Source organism: Salmo trutta, chromosome 26 (assembly GCF_901001165.1).
Source record: "Salmo trutta chromosome 26, fSalTru1.1, whole genome shotgun sequence".
In the NCBI taxonomy this organism is placed as follows: domain Eukaryota; kingdom Metazoa; phylum Chordata; class Actinopteri; order Salmoniformes; family Salmonidae; genus Salmo; species Salmo trutta.
Genome location: NC_042982.1, coordinates 1035629 through 1053417, shown reverse-complemented (window position 1 = coordinate 1053417; position 17789 = coordinate 1035629). Strand labels below are relative to the sequence as shown.

At 43.5% G+C, this 17789-nt stretch overlaps 1 protein-coding gene across 3 annotated transcripts in view; it reads right to left on the bottom strand.

Annotated features, from left to right (window-relative positions):
- The window catches only part of LOC115162855 (diacylglycerol kinase delta-like), a 61507-nt gene extending 44155 nt beyond the window's left edge, over positions 1–17352 (bottom strand). For 2 of the 3 annotated variants that reach the window (XR_003869655.1, XM_029714296.1), the window contains exons 1-10: positions 16806–17352; positions 14245–14349; positions 10055–10187; positions 8245–8351; positions 6787–6912; positions 6419–6521; positions 5580–5742; positions 5351–5459; positions 4285–4424; positions 2969–3053 (exon numbers count right to left, since the gene is read on the bottom strand). Coding sequence is in view for 2 of the 3 variants with exons in the window: in XM_029714296.1 (XP_029570156.1) it covers positions 2969–3053; positions 4285–4424; positions 5351–5459; positions 5580–5742; positions 6419–6521; positions 6787–6912; positions 8245–8351; positions 10055–10187; positions 14245–14298 (1020 nt within the window). In the remaining variant the exon portion in view is untranslated. The remainder of the gene's footprint in view (positions 1–2968; positions 3054–4284; positions 4425–5350; positions 5460–5579; positions 5743–6418; positions 6522–6786; positions 6913–8244; positions 8352–10054; positions 10188–14244; positions 14350–16805) is intronic. The other variant, XM_029714297.1, reaches the window with a different exon arrangement.
- Between the last annotated feature and the right edge of the window lie 437 nt (positions 17353–17789).

Here is a 17789-nt window from a genome sequence, read left to right as displayed (position 1 = left end):
AAGTTAAAGATTGGAATAATTATCATTTAGATATAATTTTTATTGACCACTTGACGATAATGCCACTCCTATTTGCCATATCTTCAATTTAAGCCTACAAGAAAGTGTGTACCTACCCTCAGTCCTGGAGGGAAGCAAATGTCAAGAATAGTAAAGCCCCCTTTACTGGCTCAAATAGCCGACCAATCAGCCTGTCACCAACCCTTAGTAAACTTTGGGGAAAAATGGTGTTTGACCAGATACAATGCTATTTTACAGTAAACAAATTGGCAACAGACTTTCAGCACGCTTATAGGGAAGGACATTCAACAAGCACAGCACTTACACAAATGACTGACAATTGGCTGAGAGAAATTGATGATAAAAAGGTTGTGGGGGCTGTTTTGTTAGACTTCAGTGCGGCTTTTGAAATTATCAATCATAGTCTGCTACTGGAAAAACGTATGTGTTGTTATGGCTTTATACCCCCTGCTATATTGTGTAAAGCCAGTGTATGTATCTATGTATGCAGATGACTATACACTTCAGCTACTACAGCGACTAAAATGACTGCAACACTTCAAGAGCTGCAGTTAGTTTGAGAATGGGTGGCAAGGAATAAGTTAGTCGTAAATATTTCAGAAACTAAAAGCATTGTATTTGGGACAAACCATTCACTAAACCCTAAACATCAACTACATCTTGTAATGAATAATGTTGAAATTGAGCAAGTTGAGGTGACTAAAATGCTTGGAGTAACCCTGGATTGTAAACTGTCATGGTCAAAACATGTTGATACAACAGTAGCTAAGATGGGGATTAGTCTGTCAATCTCTCATGGCTCAAAGTGGAGTAGAGATTTACTTTATCACTACTTGTTTTTGTGAGAAGTTGAATGCACCGAGCTGTCTGTTAAAACTACTAGCACACGGCTCAGACACCCATGCATACCTCACAAGACATGCCACCAGAGGTCTCTTCACAGTCTCCAAGTCCAGAACAGACTATGGGAGGTGCACAGTACTACATAGAGCCATGACTACATGGAACTCCATTCCACATCAGGTAACTGATGCACGCAGTAGAATCAGATAAAGTAAATACACAAAAATACACCTTATAGAACAGCGGGGACTGTGAAGAGACACAGACACACGTATACGCACACAAACGCTAGCACACGCATTTTACACACACGTACATTGTAATACTGTTGTATGGTGGTATTATACATTTTGTATTGTAGTTACAGTATGTAGTGGTGTAATAATGTTATATAATGTACTTTTAAATCTTTTGTTTAATGTAAGTAACTTAATGTGTTTGGCCCCCAGGAAAAGTAGCTGCTGCCTTGGATCTCTAATAAATACAAATACAATGATTTGGAGTTACAAAGACTTTGTAAAATAAATATAACTGTTTCACGAAAATGTGCATTTGAAAATTATAACTGGCACGCAGATTGGTAGAAATGGTAAGATAAATTGGCACTCTAAACGGAAAAGGTTGGCGACCCGGTGTAGCATATTACCGGCAACTGCGGCAGCATAATGGCATTGTAGAATAATAGTGAAGACATCAAAACTATGAAATAACACAAATGGAATAATCTAGTAAGCAAAAAAAAGTGTAAAACAAATCAAAATATATTTTAGATTGTTCAAAGTAGCCATGATGACAGCTTTGCACGCTCTTGGCATTCTCTCAACCAGCTTCATGAGGAATGCTTTTCCAACAATCTTAAAGGAGTTCCCACATATGCTGCTTTTCCTTCATGCTGCGGTCCAACTCATCCCAAACCATCTCAATTGGGTTGAGGTCAGGTGATTGTTGAGGCCAGGTCATCTGATGCAGCACTCCATCACTCTCCTTCTTGGCCAAATAGCCCTTACACAGCCTGGAGGTGTGTTTTGGGTCATTGTTCCACTAAGCACAAACCAGATGGGATGGCGTATCACACCACCTCCTCCATGCGTCACGGTGGGAACCACACAAGCAGAGATCATCCACTCTGCGTCTCACAAAGACACAGTGGTTGGAAACAAAAATCTCACATTTGGACTCATCAGACCAAAGGACAGATTGCCACCGGTCTAATGTCCATTGCTCCTGTTTCTTGGCCCAACCAAGTCGCTTCTTCTTATTGGTGTCCTTTAGTAGTGGTTTCTTTGCAGCAATTCGACCACAAAGGCCTGATTCACACAGTCTCCTCCGAACAGTTGATGTTGAGATGTGTCTGTTACTTGAACTCTGTGAAGAATTTATTTGGGCTACAATCTGAGGTGCAGTTAATTCTAATTAATTTATCCTCTACAGCAGAGGTAACTATGGGTCTTCCTTTCCTGTGGCGGTCCTCATGAGAGCCAGTTTCATAGCGCTTGATGGTTTTTGCGACCGCAACTGAAGAAACTTTCAAAGTTCTTGAAGGTTTTCCATATTGACTGACCTTCATGTCTTAAAGTAATGATGGACTGTCAATTCTCTTTGCTAATTTAAGCTGTTCTTGCCATAATATGGACTTGGTCTTTTACCAAATAGGGCTATCTTCTGTATACCACCCCTACCTTGTCACAACACAACTGATTGTCTCAAACGCATTAAGAAGGAAAGAAATTGCACAAATTAACAAGGCACACCTGTTAATTGAAATGCAGTCCAGGTAACTACCTCATGAAGCTGGTTGAGAGAATGCCTAGAGTGTGCAAAGCAGTCATCAAGGCAAAGGGTGGCTACTTTAAACAATCTCAAACACAAAATATATTTGGTTACTACATGATTCCATATGTGTTATTTTCATAGTTTTGATGTCTTCACTATTATTCTACAATGTAGAAAATAATAAAAATCAAGAAAAACCCTGGAATGAGTAGGTGTGTCCAAACTTTTGACAGGTACTGTATACATAAATGGCATGTAACTGCCATTGTACTCGAATTCAGCTAAAACTATCATGATGTGTATGACTGAAAATTATGTAATTGACAAGTACCTCAGAGTCGTCGCTGCAATCCTCTGTCACCGTGGAGCTGGAATGTTGCCGCGGGAACTTGGTCTCATACACCATAATACTCCACCTGGGCAAAGAATTTAAACAATGGATAGTTTAGGGTCTGGAAGTTTTTTCACCCTGACCTGACCAGGAGAAACTCCTGGACTAATGATAGCTGGTTTAAAGCTACAATATGTAACTTTTTTGGACGAAATTCACATAGAAATCTGAGTTATAGATCTGTCACTCTCATTGAAAGCAAGTCTAAGAAACAGTAGATCTGTTATATGTGCTCTATATTCTATGTTTCCCGTTCTTAAGTTAAGTTTTTGCGTCTTTTACTTTCGGTTTTGTATACCAGCTTCAAACCGCTTAAAATACAATATTTTTGGTTATGGAAAAGATATTTCACAGCGGTTTAGATGGTACAACGATTCTCTACACAATGACGGATTGTTTTGTCACAAACTGATATCAGGCCAAATGTTAGAATTTTAACAACCAGGAAATGGCGGAGCGATTTCTGCATATGGTTCCTTTATTTATAAAAAAACCTATGTATTTTTCTCCCCAATTTCGTGATATCCAATTATGATCTTGTCTAATCACTGCAACTCCCCAACGGGCTCAGTCATGCATCCTCCAAAACATGACCCACCAAACCACGGTTCTTAACACCCGCCCACTTAACCCAGAAGCCAGCCACACCGAAGTGTCGACACCACCGAAGTCAGCCTCCAGGCCTGCCACAAGGAGTCGCTAGAGTGTGATGAGTCAAGTAAAGCCCCCCCCCCAGGCCAAACCTGACGCTGGGCCAATTGTGCGCCGCCCTATGGGACTCGTGGTCATAGCCAGTTGTGACACAGCTTGGGATCAAACCCAGGTCTGTAGTGACGCCTCAAACGTCACTAGTGACGCCTAGACCGCTTCGCCACTCGGGAGGCCATTAATGGTATCTTTTTTAACAGTTTGTTTTTTATATTTTACCTTTCTTTAACTAGGCAAGTCAGTTAAGAACAAATTCTTATTTTCAATGACGGCCTAGGAACAGTGGGTTAACTGCCTTGTTCAGGGGCAGAACGACAGATTTTTACCTTGTCAGCTCAGGGATTTGATCTTGCAACCTTTTGGTTACTAGTTCAACACTCTAACCACTAGGCTACCTGCTCTTCCTCCCTCTTCATCCCTCTCTCACCCATCAAGCATGTTGGTGAATATTTCCCTCACCCCCAGTTCTCCTCCCTCCCTAAGTCTCTCTTTCTGTCGAGCATCTTGGTGCTGGTCCTCTACAGCGCCTCCCTCCCTCCCTCTCCTACCTGTCAAGCATCTTGGTGCTGGCCCTCTCAAGCTTCTCCAGTATTTGAGGCAGCTGTGCGTCGTCGTCGCAGGCCGAGCCCCAGCCCAGGACGCGGGCAAGGTCATTTCCTGTTCCCAGGGGCAGAACACCCAGCTGGCACTGCAAAACAAGTGTTATCCTGTTTCAACTGACCCCCGTTACATTTAGCCTCATTCTCCCCCATTTAATCCTAATTCAGAAAACATGAGCACAGTTTACTTGTATAAAATCTTTCATTAGTAACTCCTACCATTTTGTTCTTGTCATAGAAATGCATATTGATGGTTATAGTAAGTATTTGTTTGAGCCATTATCCATTGAATGGTGAAATGACCTACTCATTAATTGACAAATGATACAGTTTTGATGGTTTCAGCTTGTTCTGTCACATGTATTATATGCTCTAGGATGTTGCAAAAGTCATCTTCTAGTTAAACGACAAATGATACTGTTTTGAAGAGTTATTTTATGACAGGTATTCCAAGTTGATGTGTTAGTGCATTTTGAAAGAGAAATGTGCTGTTTTGCCAAACGCACTTCAGTTTAGTGGGCTGTGGTAACTGTTTTGCAAGAGTGAACCCTGTTTCGAGAAAAGTGTTCATGCAATCGAGAAAAACGAATACATGTAACACAGTCTGGTAAGCCAGGACTGTGTGTACTTTACGACCAGCAGAGGACAGTGTCTGTCTGTTTATCTGTCAATCTAACAACTAATAGAGGCAGGTAGTGTGACAAAACGGTATCTTTGTTACTAGGTTGTTGAAAGTGGGACAAGGGAAACATGAGAGTCGCTGGCTGGCACAGTAGCTAGAGCTGCCTGCTATGCTCAGGGCTTGCTTAGGGATGATGGGAGAGTAGCCAAAGCTCTTTCTCAATTTGTCTTTCCCCGAGTTCTCTCCTCGCCTCCTTCCCAAAACCCATGTCCAAGAACAAGAGTAATCAAGGAAACACTAATTGAGAAAGAGCCCAAGAGTCAGTGGGTGTAGCCCAACTGATGGAAGCTTATTTTCAGCTCAGTGCAGATGGGTGGGGTGGGTTAAACTTGCTTGTTTGTGGAGCGTCAGAGTGTCGATCTCAGAGAGGACCCAGCCCACGCTGCCGTCACCCCCACACACTAGGATCCGGAACGTGTCAAACTTCTGGAAGAGACGCAAACTAGGAAAGACACAGAAGAGAGAGCCCTCTAAGACAAGCAGCTATACACACAGTGCCGTCGGAAACAAACACAGCCATGTCAGATGCATGCACGTACGCACGCACACAGGGCAGACTTACCCGAGATGCGGCCCCCCGTTCATGAGGTCAAATACTTGGGCGGGGTTGAGCAGCTGTTTAAAGCGGCGCAGGAACTTGATGCCCTGGTTGTCGCCGCTCTTACTGTTGACGAACACCAGGAGAGGGCTGGTGCAGGAGGGCGGGCAGGTGGCCTTCCAGAACCCTGAGGACCAATGACAGGCAGATGAGGAACAATGAGTACCAATGACAGGCAGATGAGGACCAATGAAAAACAATAACAGCCAGATGAGGACCAATGACAGGCAGATGAGAACCAATGACCGGCAGATAAGGACTAATGACTGGATGGACCCCTGTTGCCAGGAGGGTAAACAAGGTCCAGTCAGGAGCTTAAACCGCTATACCAGACTACGGCACACACCTGAACTTCCATGGTCGGTTTCCCAGACACAGATTAATGGATATTCTCCATTGAGCATGCTTTTTAGTCCAGGACTAGGCTTAATCTGTGTCCGGGAAACCAGACCCTAACATCTAATAAGAAAGAGCTTATTTCAAAATATTGCTATGTTAACTTTCCCAAAATGTCAATTTTTTTTTACAATTCTGAATTTCGTGCTTATTCTATTCTGATTCCGGGAGTCTTCCAACCGGGATTTCTGGAAAACCTGGGAATTTTGCAACCCTAGGCCTAATGAACACTACCCTGACCGGTCACGCAGACATCCCTATCTGTCCTGTTCATCTACAAACACAAGTGTTAAGTGAAGTTGCCCCTGATCTTAGGTCAGTTTAGCATTTTCCCCAATAATGGTTAAGGTTAGATCTGTACCTAGGGGAAACTTGACCCCGGAGAGGAAGTGAGGAGCATAACTGACCGTCGGAGTCGATGCTGTTGAGGGCTGTGGGGGGGATGACCGACACCTTACACTGCCCCAAGGGACACTTAGTGGACAGCTGCTCCTTACACACCGTGTGCACCTGGACATCAACATGCACGCACGTACACTTTATTTTTAGGCACACTACACAGAGCATTACGACAAGTATGTACAGTCAACAACCTGATAAGTTCAATGGCCTTGTGACTGTAGTGAAAGTGTCATGAATCAGTGTATGCAGAAAACAAAAATACATTAATACTGTATTGTGGCTGCTGAAAAGTATAGTAATGCAGTTTGCACTTATCCCTCAAACAGATACCTAAAGACGCACCACCCAAATACGCTTGCAAGCACAGACTCACCATGGCCTTGCACCAGAGGCAGCGCCAATCCTGCAGTCGGAGCACACTGCCACACGTCTTGTCACACACTGTACACTTAGCACTGACCGGCAGGTTGCCCTCCAGCCACTGGTGAGGCATAGAGATCTACAGTGAAGGAGAAGTCACTGTTATTATTTCAGTAATTATTTATTTCTGTCATCATTGACTTAATATGTTTCTATATGTTTGCTTTGCAAAAACTGTGGTTACACTTTTCATGTCAATAAAGCCTTTAGAATTGAATTGCGAGACGGAGAGTGAGAAAGAGGTTGGGAGAGAAAGAGGGAGGGCAACCATCCTTTGCCAATAGACAACAAATTGCACTAAAGGGAATATACACTGAACAAAAACATAAATGCAACATGCAACAATTTCAAAGATTATACTGAGTTAAAGTTCATATAAGGAAATCAGTCAATTGAAAAATTCATTAGGCCCTAATCTATGGATTTCACATGACTGGGAATACAGATGTGCATCTGTTGGTCACAGACCTTAAAAAAGGTAGAGTTCTGAATCAGAAAACCAGTCAGTATCTGGTGTGACCACCATTTGCTTCATGCAGTGCAACACATCTCCTTTTCATAGAGTTGACCAGGCTGTTGATTGTGGCCTGTGGAATGTTGTCCCTCTCCTCTTAAAATGGCTGTGTGAAATTGCTGGATATTGGCGGGAACTGGAACACGCTGTCGTACACGTCGATCCAGAGCATCCCAAACAGGCTCAATGGGCGACATATCGGATGAGTACGCAGGCAAATGGAAGAACTGGGAAATGTTCAGCTTCCAGGAATTGTGTACAGATCCTAACGACATGGGGCCGTGCATTATCATGCTGAAGCACGAGGTGATGGACATACTGCCAAACTCTCTAAAGCAAACTTTAAGAGAAATACGCTTTTTGTGCGTATGGACAATTTCTGGGATCTTTTATTTCAGCTCATGAAACATGGGACTAACACTTTACATGTTGCGTTTATATTTTTGTTCAGTGTAGGAATAGTGGGCAGTAGGCAGTGGGCAAGGGCGCTATAGGCTACAACTTGTAATCAACAATTTGTTGAATACATTGATTATAAGGCTGAAGTGAGTCTATATAGCCTATACGTACATGCATTTCTTGATACACTGTCCATATAGGATATTCTGCTTTTTTTTTTTACATTGCATGTTTTTTCTTTTTAATATTGTATGATATATTTGATGTATGCTTTTGCATAGTGTACAATGATGTTTAATAAACTGGCTACACTGCGCTCCTCTCTAGCAGGGGTACAGGGGACCTCTCTGAACAGTATCCCCATTTTTGAGGAGCCCTCACACAGCTCCAGGGTGAAGTTTCCCCTGGGTACAGATCTAGGATCAGCTTCCCCTCCCCCAATCCTAACCTTAACCATAAGTGGGGAAAATGCTAAACCAGCCCAAGATCAGCACTCACCCCATCCTCATCTTCGATGATGTCCTTCCCAATGGATGCCAGAGTAGTCCACTTGCAGTTGTTGGTGGCTCGGACAGCACAGCGTTTATGGGCCTTGAACTTACACACTGTGGGAAGGAGAAATGCATCAGATTGACACACACACATATTCATACTGTTGCATGCAATGACCACATCAAGCTTGTGAATCTACAAATTTGTTGGATGCATTTGCGGTTTTGTTTTGGTTGTGTTTCAGATTATTTTGTGCCCAATATAAATGAATGGTAAATAATGTATTGTGTCCTTTTGGAGACACTTATTGTAAATATGAATAGAGTAAGTTTGTAAACACTTTACATTAATGTAGACGCTACCATGATTATGGATCATCCTGAATAAATCGTGAATAATAATGACCCCCATGACATCTTAACCTCACCATTACAACAACAGGGGAGGATAGCATTTTTTGGGGGGGTATGATATTTGTGCGTCTAACTTTCTCACTCTTGGTCCCCTGAAATGGGGGGGATTATGTACAAAAATTGCTGTAATTTATAAACGATTCACCCGATATGGATGAAAATACCCTCAAATTAAAGCTGACAGTCTGCATGCACTTTAACTGCATAGTCATTGTATCATTTCCTATCCAAAGTGCTGGACTACAGAGCCAAAACCACAAATAAATGTCACTGTCCCAATACTTTTGGAGTACACTGTATGGCTCTACTTTTATTTGTGGGAATACTTGGAAACAGATTTCCTAAATGATCCTGGTGATTTTACAGTCTTTTTGATCAAAAACTTCAATCTTAAAAGAAATAAGAAAACATAGAGAGTAGCTGGCTTTGGAAGTCTTCAAGGTTCTAAAAAGTTGGACCCCTTCCGAAATGGACCTGGGGCTTTCCCACCCGATATGTATAATCATGTTTTTTAACTAGAGACCTGTTGCGAATGGACCCGAGGACAACTATAACCGTTCCATATAGACCTGGTCGGATCCAGACCCGGTTTGATCCAAGTGAGGGTGCAGCAGAAAAGTCATTTTTTAAGCTACTTTATTAACTGGAGCTGATAAAGTGCGAGAGGGGGGAGAGAGGTCGAGGTGCTGCTCTAGCAGGCGGGGAAGGGGACGTTCTGTGAGCGAGTGAAATGGGAGGGAGAGACGAGAGACAGCAACCGACCAAGCCGACTCGCACTATTGTAGACTATTATCAAATATGATTACGCATGACCCGTCTTGACTGCATCAAACCGGGAGAAGCTAGTCAAGCTAGTTAACATTAGCTAGCAAGGCTAATTGAGGCTGCAAGTGCATGCGCTTTCTCATCCTTCAGTTACAAATAAGAACAAATCAAATATATTTGACTCCATTCAAACATTAAGTAGCAGCCTACCTGTTGGCTCTTGGTCATTGTAGCATACCCTTCTCCTGTACATTTTAATTGTCATTTTAATTCCATCTTCCATTGATTAGATATTTCCTAATTTTTGCACACACACTGAGGCTCTATGACTGTAACCTATTGCCACTTTGATGACTTATGATTGGCCAACAGCAACAAGCTACACTCGTGAAAAGCAAGAACAGCAGCATAAATTATATAAATTCTCTCTCTTGCTACTGCAGCAGTCGCGTCCTGATCTGAACGGGCCCTTCCCAACAAGTCAGCGAAAATTATACATAGCAGAGACCCATGACAATCATATCAGATCCGAACCTACTCGGGTCCCGGGTATTCAGATACAGGTGGATCCGTGAAGACCTTAAACTGGCAAATATAGCCATGGCGGTGTGTGTGTGTGTGTTCGGAGAAGTACGTACCTGCACAGGACAGCCCGTGCGAGGTGACTCCGGAGAGGGCCTCGCGGCACACGTTGCAGTAAGTGGGGCGGGCGTGGGAGCAGGCGTACCAGTTATGCATCCCAGAGAAGTGATCCATGCTATACTGGGTGGACTGGGTGCGGAACAGAAGAGACGAGAGAGGGGAATTAAGTCCTAAATCGTCCCCTAACCACTACTCATTTCATGATTTCTTCATCCTGGCTACATCCCAAATACTACCCTAGGTCAAAAGTAGTGCACTTTATAGGATATAGGGTCCCATTTGGGATGCGCCCTGATCCTGACTCAGCTGATCCTGGGGACCCACAGAGGATTAGATTTATGTGCTTCTTCTTACCCACCACTAATAGGCAACACTTGATTCAACTAATCAAATGCTTAACGTTTTGATGAGAAGTTGAATCATGTGTTAGTGTTGGGCTATAACAAAAAGTTAAAGGGGAACGGAAACACTTTAGGAAGTAAACCCAGGCCAATAGATGTATTCAATCCACTAATACCAAACATGTGCATTTAACATAAAACATATCTACATTTAGGGTTATTTGAACTATGGTTAGCCACATTTTAAATTGCCATAGTAACGACTGACGCCAGTGAGTCACTAGCAATAATCATCAAATTGTCTGTGGTATGCGGACAACGAGTAGTAATTCAAACATGAACTGTATAGCGCCAGGCTGGATGAACTGGCTCCCAAAACAATCCTCGGCAAGCTACCATTAGCTGTCCAAGGACCCACTTTTGAAGAAGTGGCCTGAAAAGGAAGGACGTGCCAGATCGAGCTACCAAGATCTGTAGGGAGCACTTCGCGGAGGCAGACTTCGTGATGAAGGGCACTTTCGAGGGCTATGGTGTAGCTGTTACTGACCGACTATCATCAACATCGCAAAGCAAAAGCGACTGGACGAAGGAGGCGACGCGAGTCAATGCAATGGAGCCTAAGGTAACGTTAACCGGCCATGACTTGTTGACTAAGCTAGCGTTAGACACTGGACAACTTTGTTGCAACTCTAGTAGAAGGTAACGAACTATTTCATTGCGTTTTGTGTAACACCCCCCAGCAAATAACGTTAGCAAGCAACTCAGCTGCAACTAAAATTGCAACACAGTTTCTCCGTGTACCCCTGTTATTAGGTAATTACTGTAGCTAACTTCCACCTCAGACAAATACTGCAATACATTTTGTTGACAGATTTGTTTTTGGAATGTTTTGTTAGCTCCACCTCATTTAGCTAGACTGAAGTTGACATAGCTAATGTTTGCTGAGAAATAAATGACCCTGTATTTGCTGTGTGTGTGTGTTGACAAAGCATACAAGACAGGTAGCTTGTCAATGCCAACTGATATATTTGGGTTCAGTTGTCTTAACGAAACGTTTGTTTGTTTTCAGGATGATGTCTTCATCCCTGAAAAGGTTTTCATCCTGGAGGAGACTGTACAGGAGGCAGAGGTACATGCGAATCCATGTTATTTCTAAGGCTGTTGTTTATTTCAAGACACAATCTGTCATCCCTGAGGCCATTGTGGATATAAAATGGACAATACTGTATATGCAGTAATTCTTGAATATAACTGTAGCTTAATAGATGCCTTAATTGTTTTCTACCAACAGGAAAGAACAGTTAGTACAGCATGCCAAACTGACCCCTGGGTGCCAGAGTGTTCCTGTGCTGCGGTGGAGAAGAGGTCCACCGAGCCCATCACTAAAGAGCTCTGGGCCCAGCTAGATTGAGCTCACAACCATCAGTATACAACTTAGTCCTACCCCTGTTCGCTACAGATGGCATCACAGTGCGAGCCAAGATATTCTATCGATCACTTTGGGGGAGTGGGCTGGTGTTTCCGAAAATGGAGAAGGAACAGGCCATTCAACAGCGAATTCAGAGATCCACCCATCCATCGGAGTGGAATTGTTTTTCCACAGATTTTTTTTTACCCATTCAACAGATATGCTACCTTGTCCTGGTCCTGCTGTTTTGACTCTCTCTCTCAACATATGAATGTTCAGCTATGAAAAGCCAACAGACATTTTCTCCTGAGGTGTTGAACTGTTGCACCCTCTATAACTACTGTGGTTATTATTTTGATGTAAAAAGGGCTTTTGTAAAATACATTTGATTGTTTGCTGTGCTGGATGCTGTGTATTCACTAACTGTCTGAGTGATGGGACATTTATATAGTATCTGTAACATATTTTGGTGTGTATTTAATCTGCATCTTAACTTAATGTGGCAATCAGCAGTATAAACAATAAGTGTCTCCCTGCTCCTCTTTCGGTAAAAAGCTGAGGGATGGGGCTGAAGAAATGTACCCACTCTCAAATTCAGAGACAGAGCTATAGAGGTAAGGACTGACCATTCATTGTCTCAAAATTGTAATCCTGTTTCTATGATCTGTTTCCACACTGATGCACCCAGTTCACATTGGATAAAGGCGTCTGCTAAATGGCATATAACCGACTGTTCCCCGGTAGGCCATCATTGTAAATAAGAATTTGTTCTTCACTGACTTGCCTAGTTAAATAAAATATATATTATTAAAGTCTACTTTGACTCTGCGAACTAGCTGCCCAGTGTAGTTACCATTCCTTTCCAATAGATGGCAGCTAGTTGAAGTCACTACTCCAGGGACATGGGATTAGTGCGCGATGAAAGTAGTTTTATCTTCAAAGCAAGTTCATCTGGTTACGCTTGAACCTGTTGTTATAGTGGACAAGCTAACTAATACTATTTTTACATAAGGCGCAGGCATTAGGCCTATGTCTTGAATAAAAAAATGAAAGCAGGCTAGATTTACTAAATTAACTGGTTTTATTCAAACTCAAACCATATGTAAATGCCTTTGCTTCTGGGTATGTTGCCTTATGGAAGAAACAACACACGCAGGGATGAGACGCCGTACACCCTGTCCAATTCTAATTCTCACTTGTGCCCATAGGGGGAACTGGCGATAAACTGCCAGACTATGCTCTGCAAAAAAAATCATAAATTTAGTCTGATACCGAAACTAAATGACAATGTATTTATAATGAGCACGCCCCATTATTGGTTAGAATGAGATTTCATGAATCATGATGCTGTCTGCGATTCGAACTCCGGTCGAAAAGGTAATTGTGCTACCATCGCGCCAAACAGCGCTGATGATAAACATCGTTATAGGATACTATATATGAGCACCTAACTACTACTGATACTAATCTTACATTTTGCTTGATTATAAATTGTTTAAGCAATTATTTAACTGGCATATCGGCTGCTGACTGGTCGAGTAACCTCTTCTACCAGGAAGTCTTTCATAAGGATCGGTGACACGCCCAATAAATACATCGCCATCCAGACAGACTGACAGGAACCTCTGACTGGTTGCAATACAGCCACCATCCGCTGGGATTTTGTGCTGTATCGCCACCATCTCTCTACAACACACACTCATACCCTCTAGCCATTATCTAGCAGCATCCGCACTCACACCTCCAGCTGAGGTGTTTCAGGCGGCATGTTGGTGTTGTTACTGCTACGAGAACGAACTCTGATCTGGGGCAACGATCGGCTCAGACATAAACGACTTCAGTAGGTTTATTGGCTCCCTAACTAACATTATTTCTTTCTCTGTAATAAACTCTTTCTCAGATTCTGAGTTATTCTGTAAATTCAGCCATTTTTGGGAGTTCCAAAATGTTCTCTCCTGCCAGTGGTGCAACAATGCCAATATGGTGATTTACAGTTACAGTTAGCTGGCGTTCTAAATCCTAGAGTTTCCATTTATACATTTATTAGAAAAGCAATAACGATACAGCGAAACTTCCAACTAACCTACCAAAGGTCAAATCGAAGCTATTACCATATTACTTATACCTGCCGAATGTATCCTTTCCCTTCCATACAAGTGTCTAGGCTATGAGGGTAGGGTCCAGGGGTCAATTTTGGGGTGTGCCCCAGGTATCTCTGCTTTCCCAAAGTGTGGGTCTTGTTAACCCATTTCAAAGGAAATTACTGATATATGGAAACTCCCTCTAGCCCATGGTTACACCAATCCAATGCGTTTAAATTTGTGGGGAGTAGTGAACAAGTGCACACTTCAGGAGGAAGGAGAGATTATTGGGATGCACCCTGGGATTGGATGAGAGGGAGAGAAGAGTGACCCCTGACCTCTGACCTTTCCCTCACCTCAAAGTGTTCTCTGTTCTGAACACTCTTCAGGGCTGCCATCCAGTCCTCCATCTCTTTCCTGTTGTCTGCACACAGAATCAGCCGACGACACGGAGTGATGATCTGCACACACAGAGAGGACAAATATCACTTGAGAAAGAAAGAGAGCGAGACAGAGAGAGAGAGAGATTAAGAGAAAGAGCAAGACACACAGTGCTCAGAGAAATGAAACCAGGGGTTGTGCAATGTGATGTGATCAGGAATGCATACGGGAGGAAGCACATCGAGTCCCATGCTTAAGCACTCCTACTGAATGGCTGGACCAACTTGAGTGTGTGTTTGTGTGCCCCCCGTGTATTGTGTATCAGCCTTTTTAGATGTACGACTGCTTTTTTAGTACTTGTTGTGCGTGAGTGAGTGCGCAAGTGTGCTTGTGTGTATGTATTGATAGATTGATTGGGTCAGAAGTTGTGGATGAATGTGGGTAAGTAACGCTATATTTCTACAGAACGGACGTCAGCTTCCAATCCATTTCCTCCACAGTTGCTTCACAAAGGGGCTCCTATTCCCAGACGGATAAAAATAGTTGCACGCATTTCCTCTCTGCCAGAGAGCAGAACCACAAACACGTACGCACTTAAGATGGCCCATCTACACACACACACTTAGTTCGACTTTTCCTCTTTGTAGCTGTCACATTATGGCGTCTGTGACAGCATGGGCAGCGCCATTGAGACTATCTCCATTTTAAAGTAGTCAATTTCTACTTCTTCTATGAGTTGGTAAACAAACTGAACGGGTGCATACTGCCACCTGGAGTGTTGTTTGAACAGGTATAAAGTCAGTGTCGGTGATATACTGCCACCTGCAGTTATGTAATGTTTGCTTTTAAGTATAATTCATTGGCTGGTCCCTACTGATGACCTGGATAGAATTATGTGATCCTACCTGGGGTGGCAGACAGGCACACACTCACACCTACTTAAAAAAAACCTCAAAAAGCACAGTTGCCTACATCTAAAAAGGCTGATGCAATACGAATGCAGACCGGCAGTCCTACTATGAGTTGTCCACTCACTCTCTGGCATACACTGTGGGTACGTCCCAAATGGAACCCTATTCTCTATATAGAACACTACTTTTGATCAGGGCCCATAGGGCTCTGGTCAAAAGTAGCACACTATGTAGGGAATCGGGTGCCATTTGGGACACAAGCCACTGTGTATGCCAAAAAGTGAGCGGACAACGCATGGCTTACTCACAAGAACAGGGGTTTCAAACTCAATCCATTAAAGGGCCTAGTGTATGCTTTTTACGTTTTTTCGTTCAATTAAGACCTAGACAACCAGGTGAGGGGAGTTCCTTACTAACTAATGACCTCAATTCATGAATCAAGTACAAAGGAGGAGCGAAAACCTGCAGACAGTTGGCCCTCCATGGAATGAGTTTGACACGTGCACTAGACATTTCTAGGATTTAGGCAGGACTCTCCAACTCTGTTCCTGGTGAGCTACCATCCTGTAGGTTTTCACTCCAACCCTAATCTAGAACACCTGATTCTAGTAATTAACTGGTTGATAAACTGAACCAGGTTAGTTACAACTGGGGTTGGAGCAAAAACCTACGGGACAGTAGCTCTCTTGGAACAGTGTTGGAAACCCCTACTATAGAGGGATGGAGAAAAGTTACAGCAACGATCAATTGTAAGTGAGCCACAGCAGGGCTTTACAGTGCGACCATTTTCCTTGCATATGCGCCTAAATATTTTACTGTGTGACCTGGAATTTTTATTTAGGAGCAGAGCGCTGCACAGAGGTGAAGACGGATCGATATCGAGTACCCATGCACACACACGCACAACCATGAACTTGACTCAACTTCATGCATCTCATATGACTGAAGTGTTGTATTTCACTTACATAACAGACATGGACTCGAGGGAGGGAGGAAGAAAGACACACACACACACACACACACACACACACACACACACACATCCTGTTTTCACTGCTACTCAACCAGCCAGAGACTCATTAAAGTTGGCAACAATGTTATCACCGCCATTTTATCTCTGCACCCTTAGCTAAAGGAGATAACTAGATGATAATTTTGGGAATGTCCATTGTTCAAGGATCCAGCTCTGGCTAGGACAGAGGGCTGTCCTAGGGTGTATTCTCACTAGACAGCTAATAGGTCGAAACATGGATACCTGAATTTGTCCAATAAGAAATACTTGCTTTCCTTGAAAAACATTTTCTGCACTAATAAATGCACCCGTCCTGCCCTTCCTAGACTATAGACCGGGTACTTCACATGGGGGAGTGCATAACACAGTGGGAACTGACAGTCTCTCTCTCTCTCTCACACACACACACACACACACACACACACACACACACACACACACACACACACACACACACACACACACACACACACACATCAGCACATTCTACAGCCAACTATAAACAATGTCATGACACACACATAAGGACGGAGGGAGAGTGACCAACTGGGGAAACACGTCTCTGTTGTGCTCCCCCCCACCCACTCTTATTCTTGACATTCTTCTGCCTTACTTCCAGTGTGAAGTCCAGTCAAATTTGGCTCCGGCTGTTTTCCTTCTCTCTCCTCTTCTCCTCCAGACTGTGCTGAATGTGCTCTGCTATATTTGGGGTCTGGGGTTTTCCTTTCCTGAAGAGTCCTCTTGACGAAGTCTTTGACAGCAAAGAGTGCTCCGTGGCTAGCTGAGAGTTCTCCTATCTTATCTAAAAACTGTCCCGAGGTTAGCCTCTCTCTCCGGAGTCCCGACAGCTGTACCTTACTGTTACTGATTGGCTTTTCTTCCTTTTCCCCCTTGTCTGAGTGTTCTAGCCAGCAGAGAATTCCCCCAGTCTTTTCTTTCTGTGGATCCCTGTAGCGAGAAGTTTTCCAGAAGGGTTTTCCTTCTCTCCCAGCTCAGCTGTTAGCCCTTTTAGCCTAGCCAGCTTAGCGGTGCTCTGAATGAGAGAGTGCCGGGAACCGTGGTGCGGGCCCCTCCCCCATCCGCCTGCCTCTGTTCTCTGACTCACATATATAAACTTCCTGTCGTCAAGGCGATCCCACACAGGGGGCTGGAGTGGAGGGAGGGGAGTGAGTGGGGGTGTTGAAGGCCACAAAGCAGCCCCTCTTTACAGCACAGAGAGAGAGGAGGGGAAAGGAGAGCACTTCATTTGGCTGTCTGGAACTGAAAGACCACCTTCGCCTGAGCTCAGACCTGGGTTCAAATACTATTTGAAATCTTCCAAATACTTTGAGTGTTTGCTTTAGCCTTCCTGGAGTTTCTTCTTGGAGTGCCAGATAGTTTGCGACTATTCCATTGGTTCCATTGCAGCAGTCAAGTTCAATCAAGCAAAACTAAAGTATTTAAAATTATTTGAAATTGTATTTGAACACAGGTATGCCTGTACTTGGGCTGTCATCAACAAGAGACCAAGGAGAGCTCCACTCCAGCCGCACGCGCACACCCAGACACACTGTAAACACACAAATTCAACACAAGCCGCCACTCCCGGAAACTCACT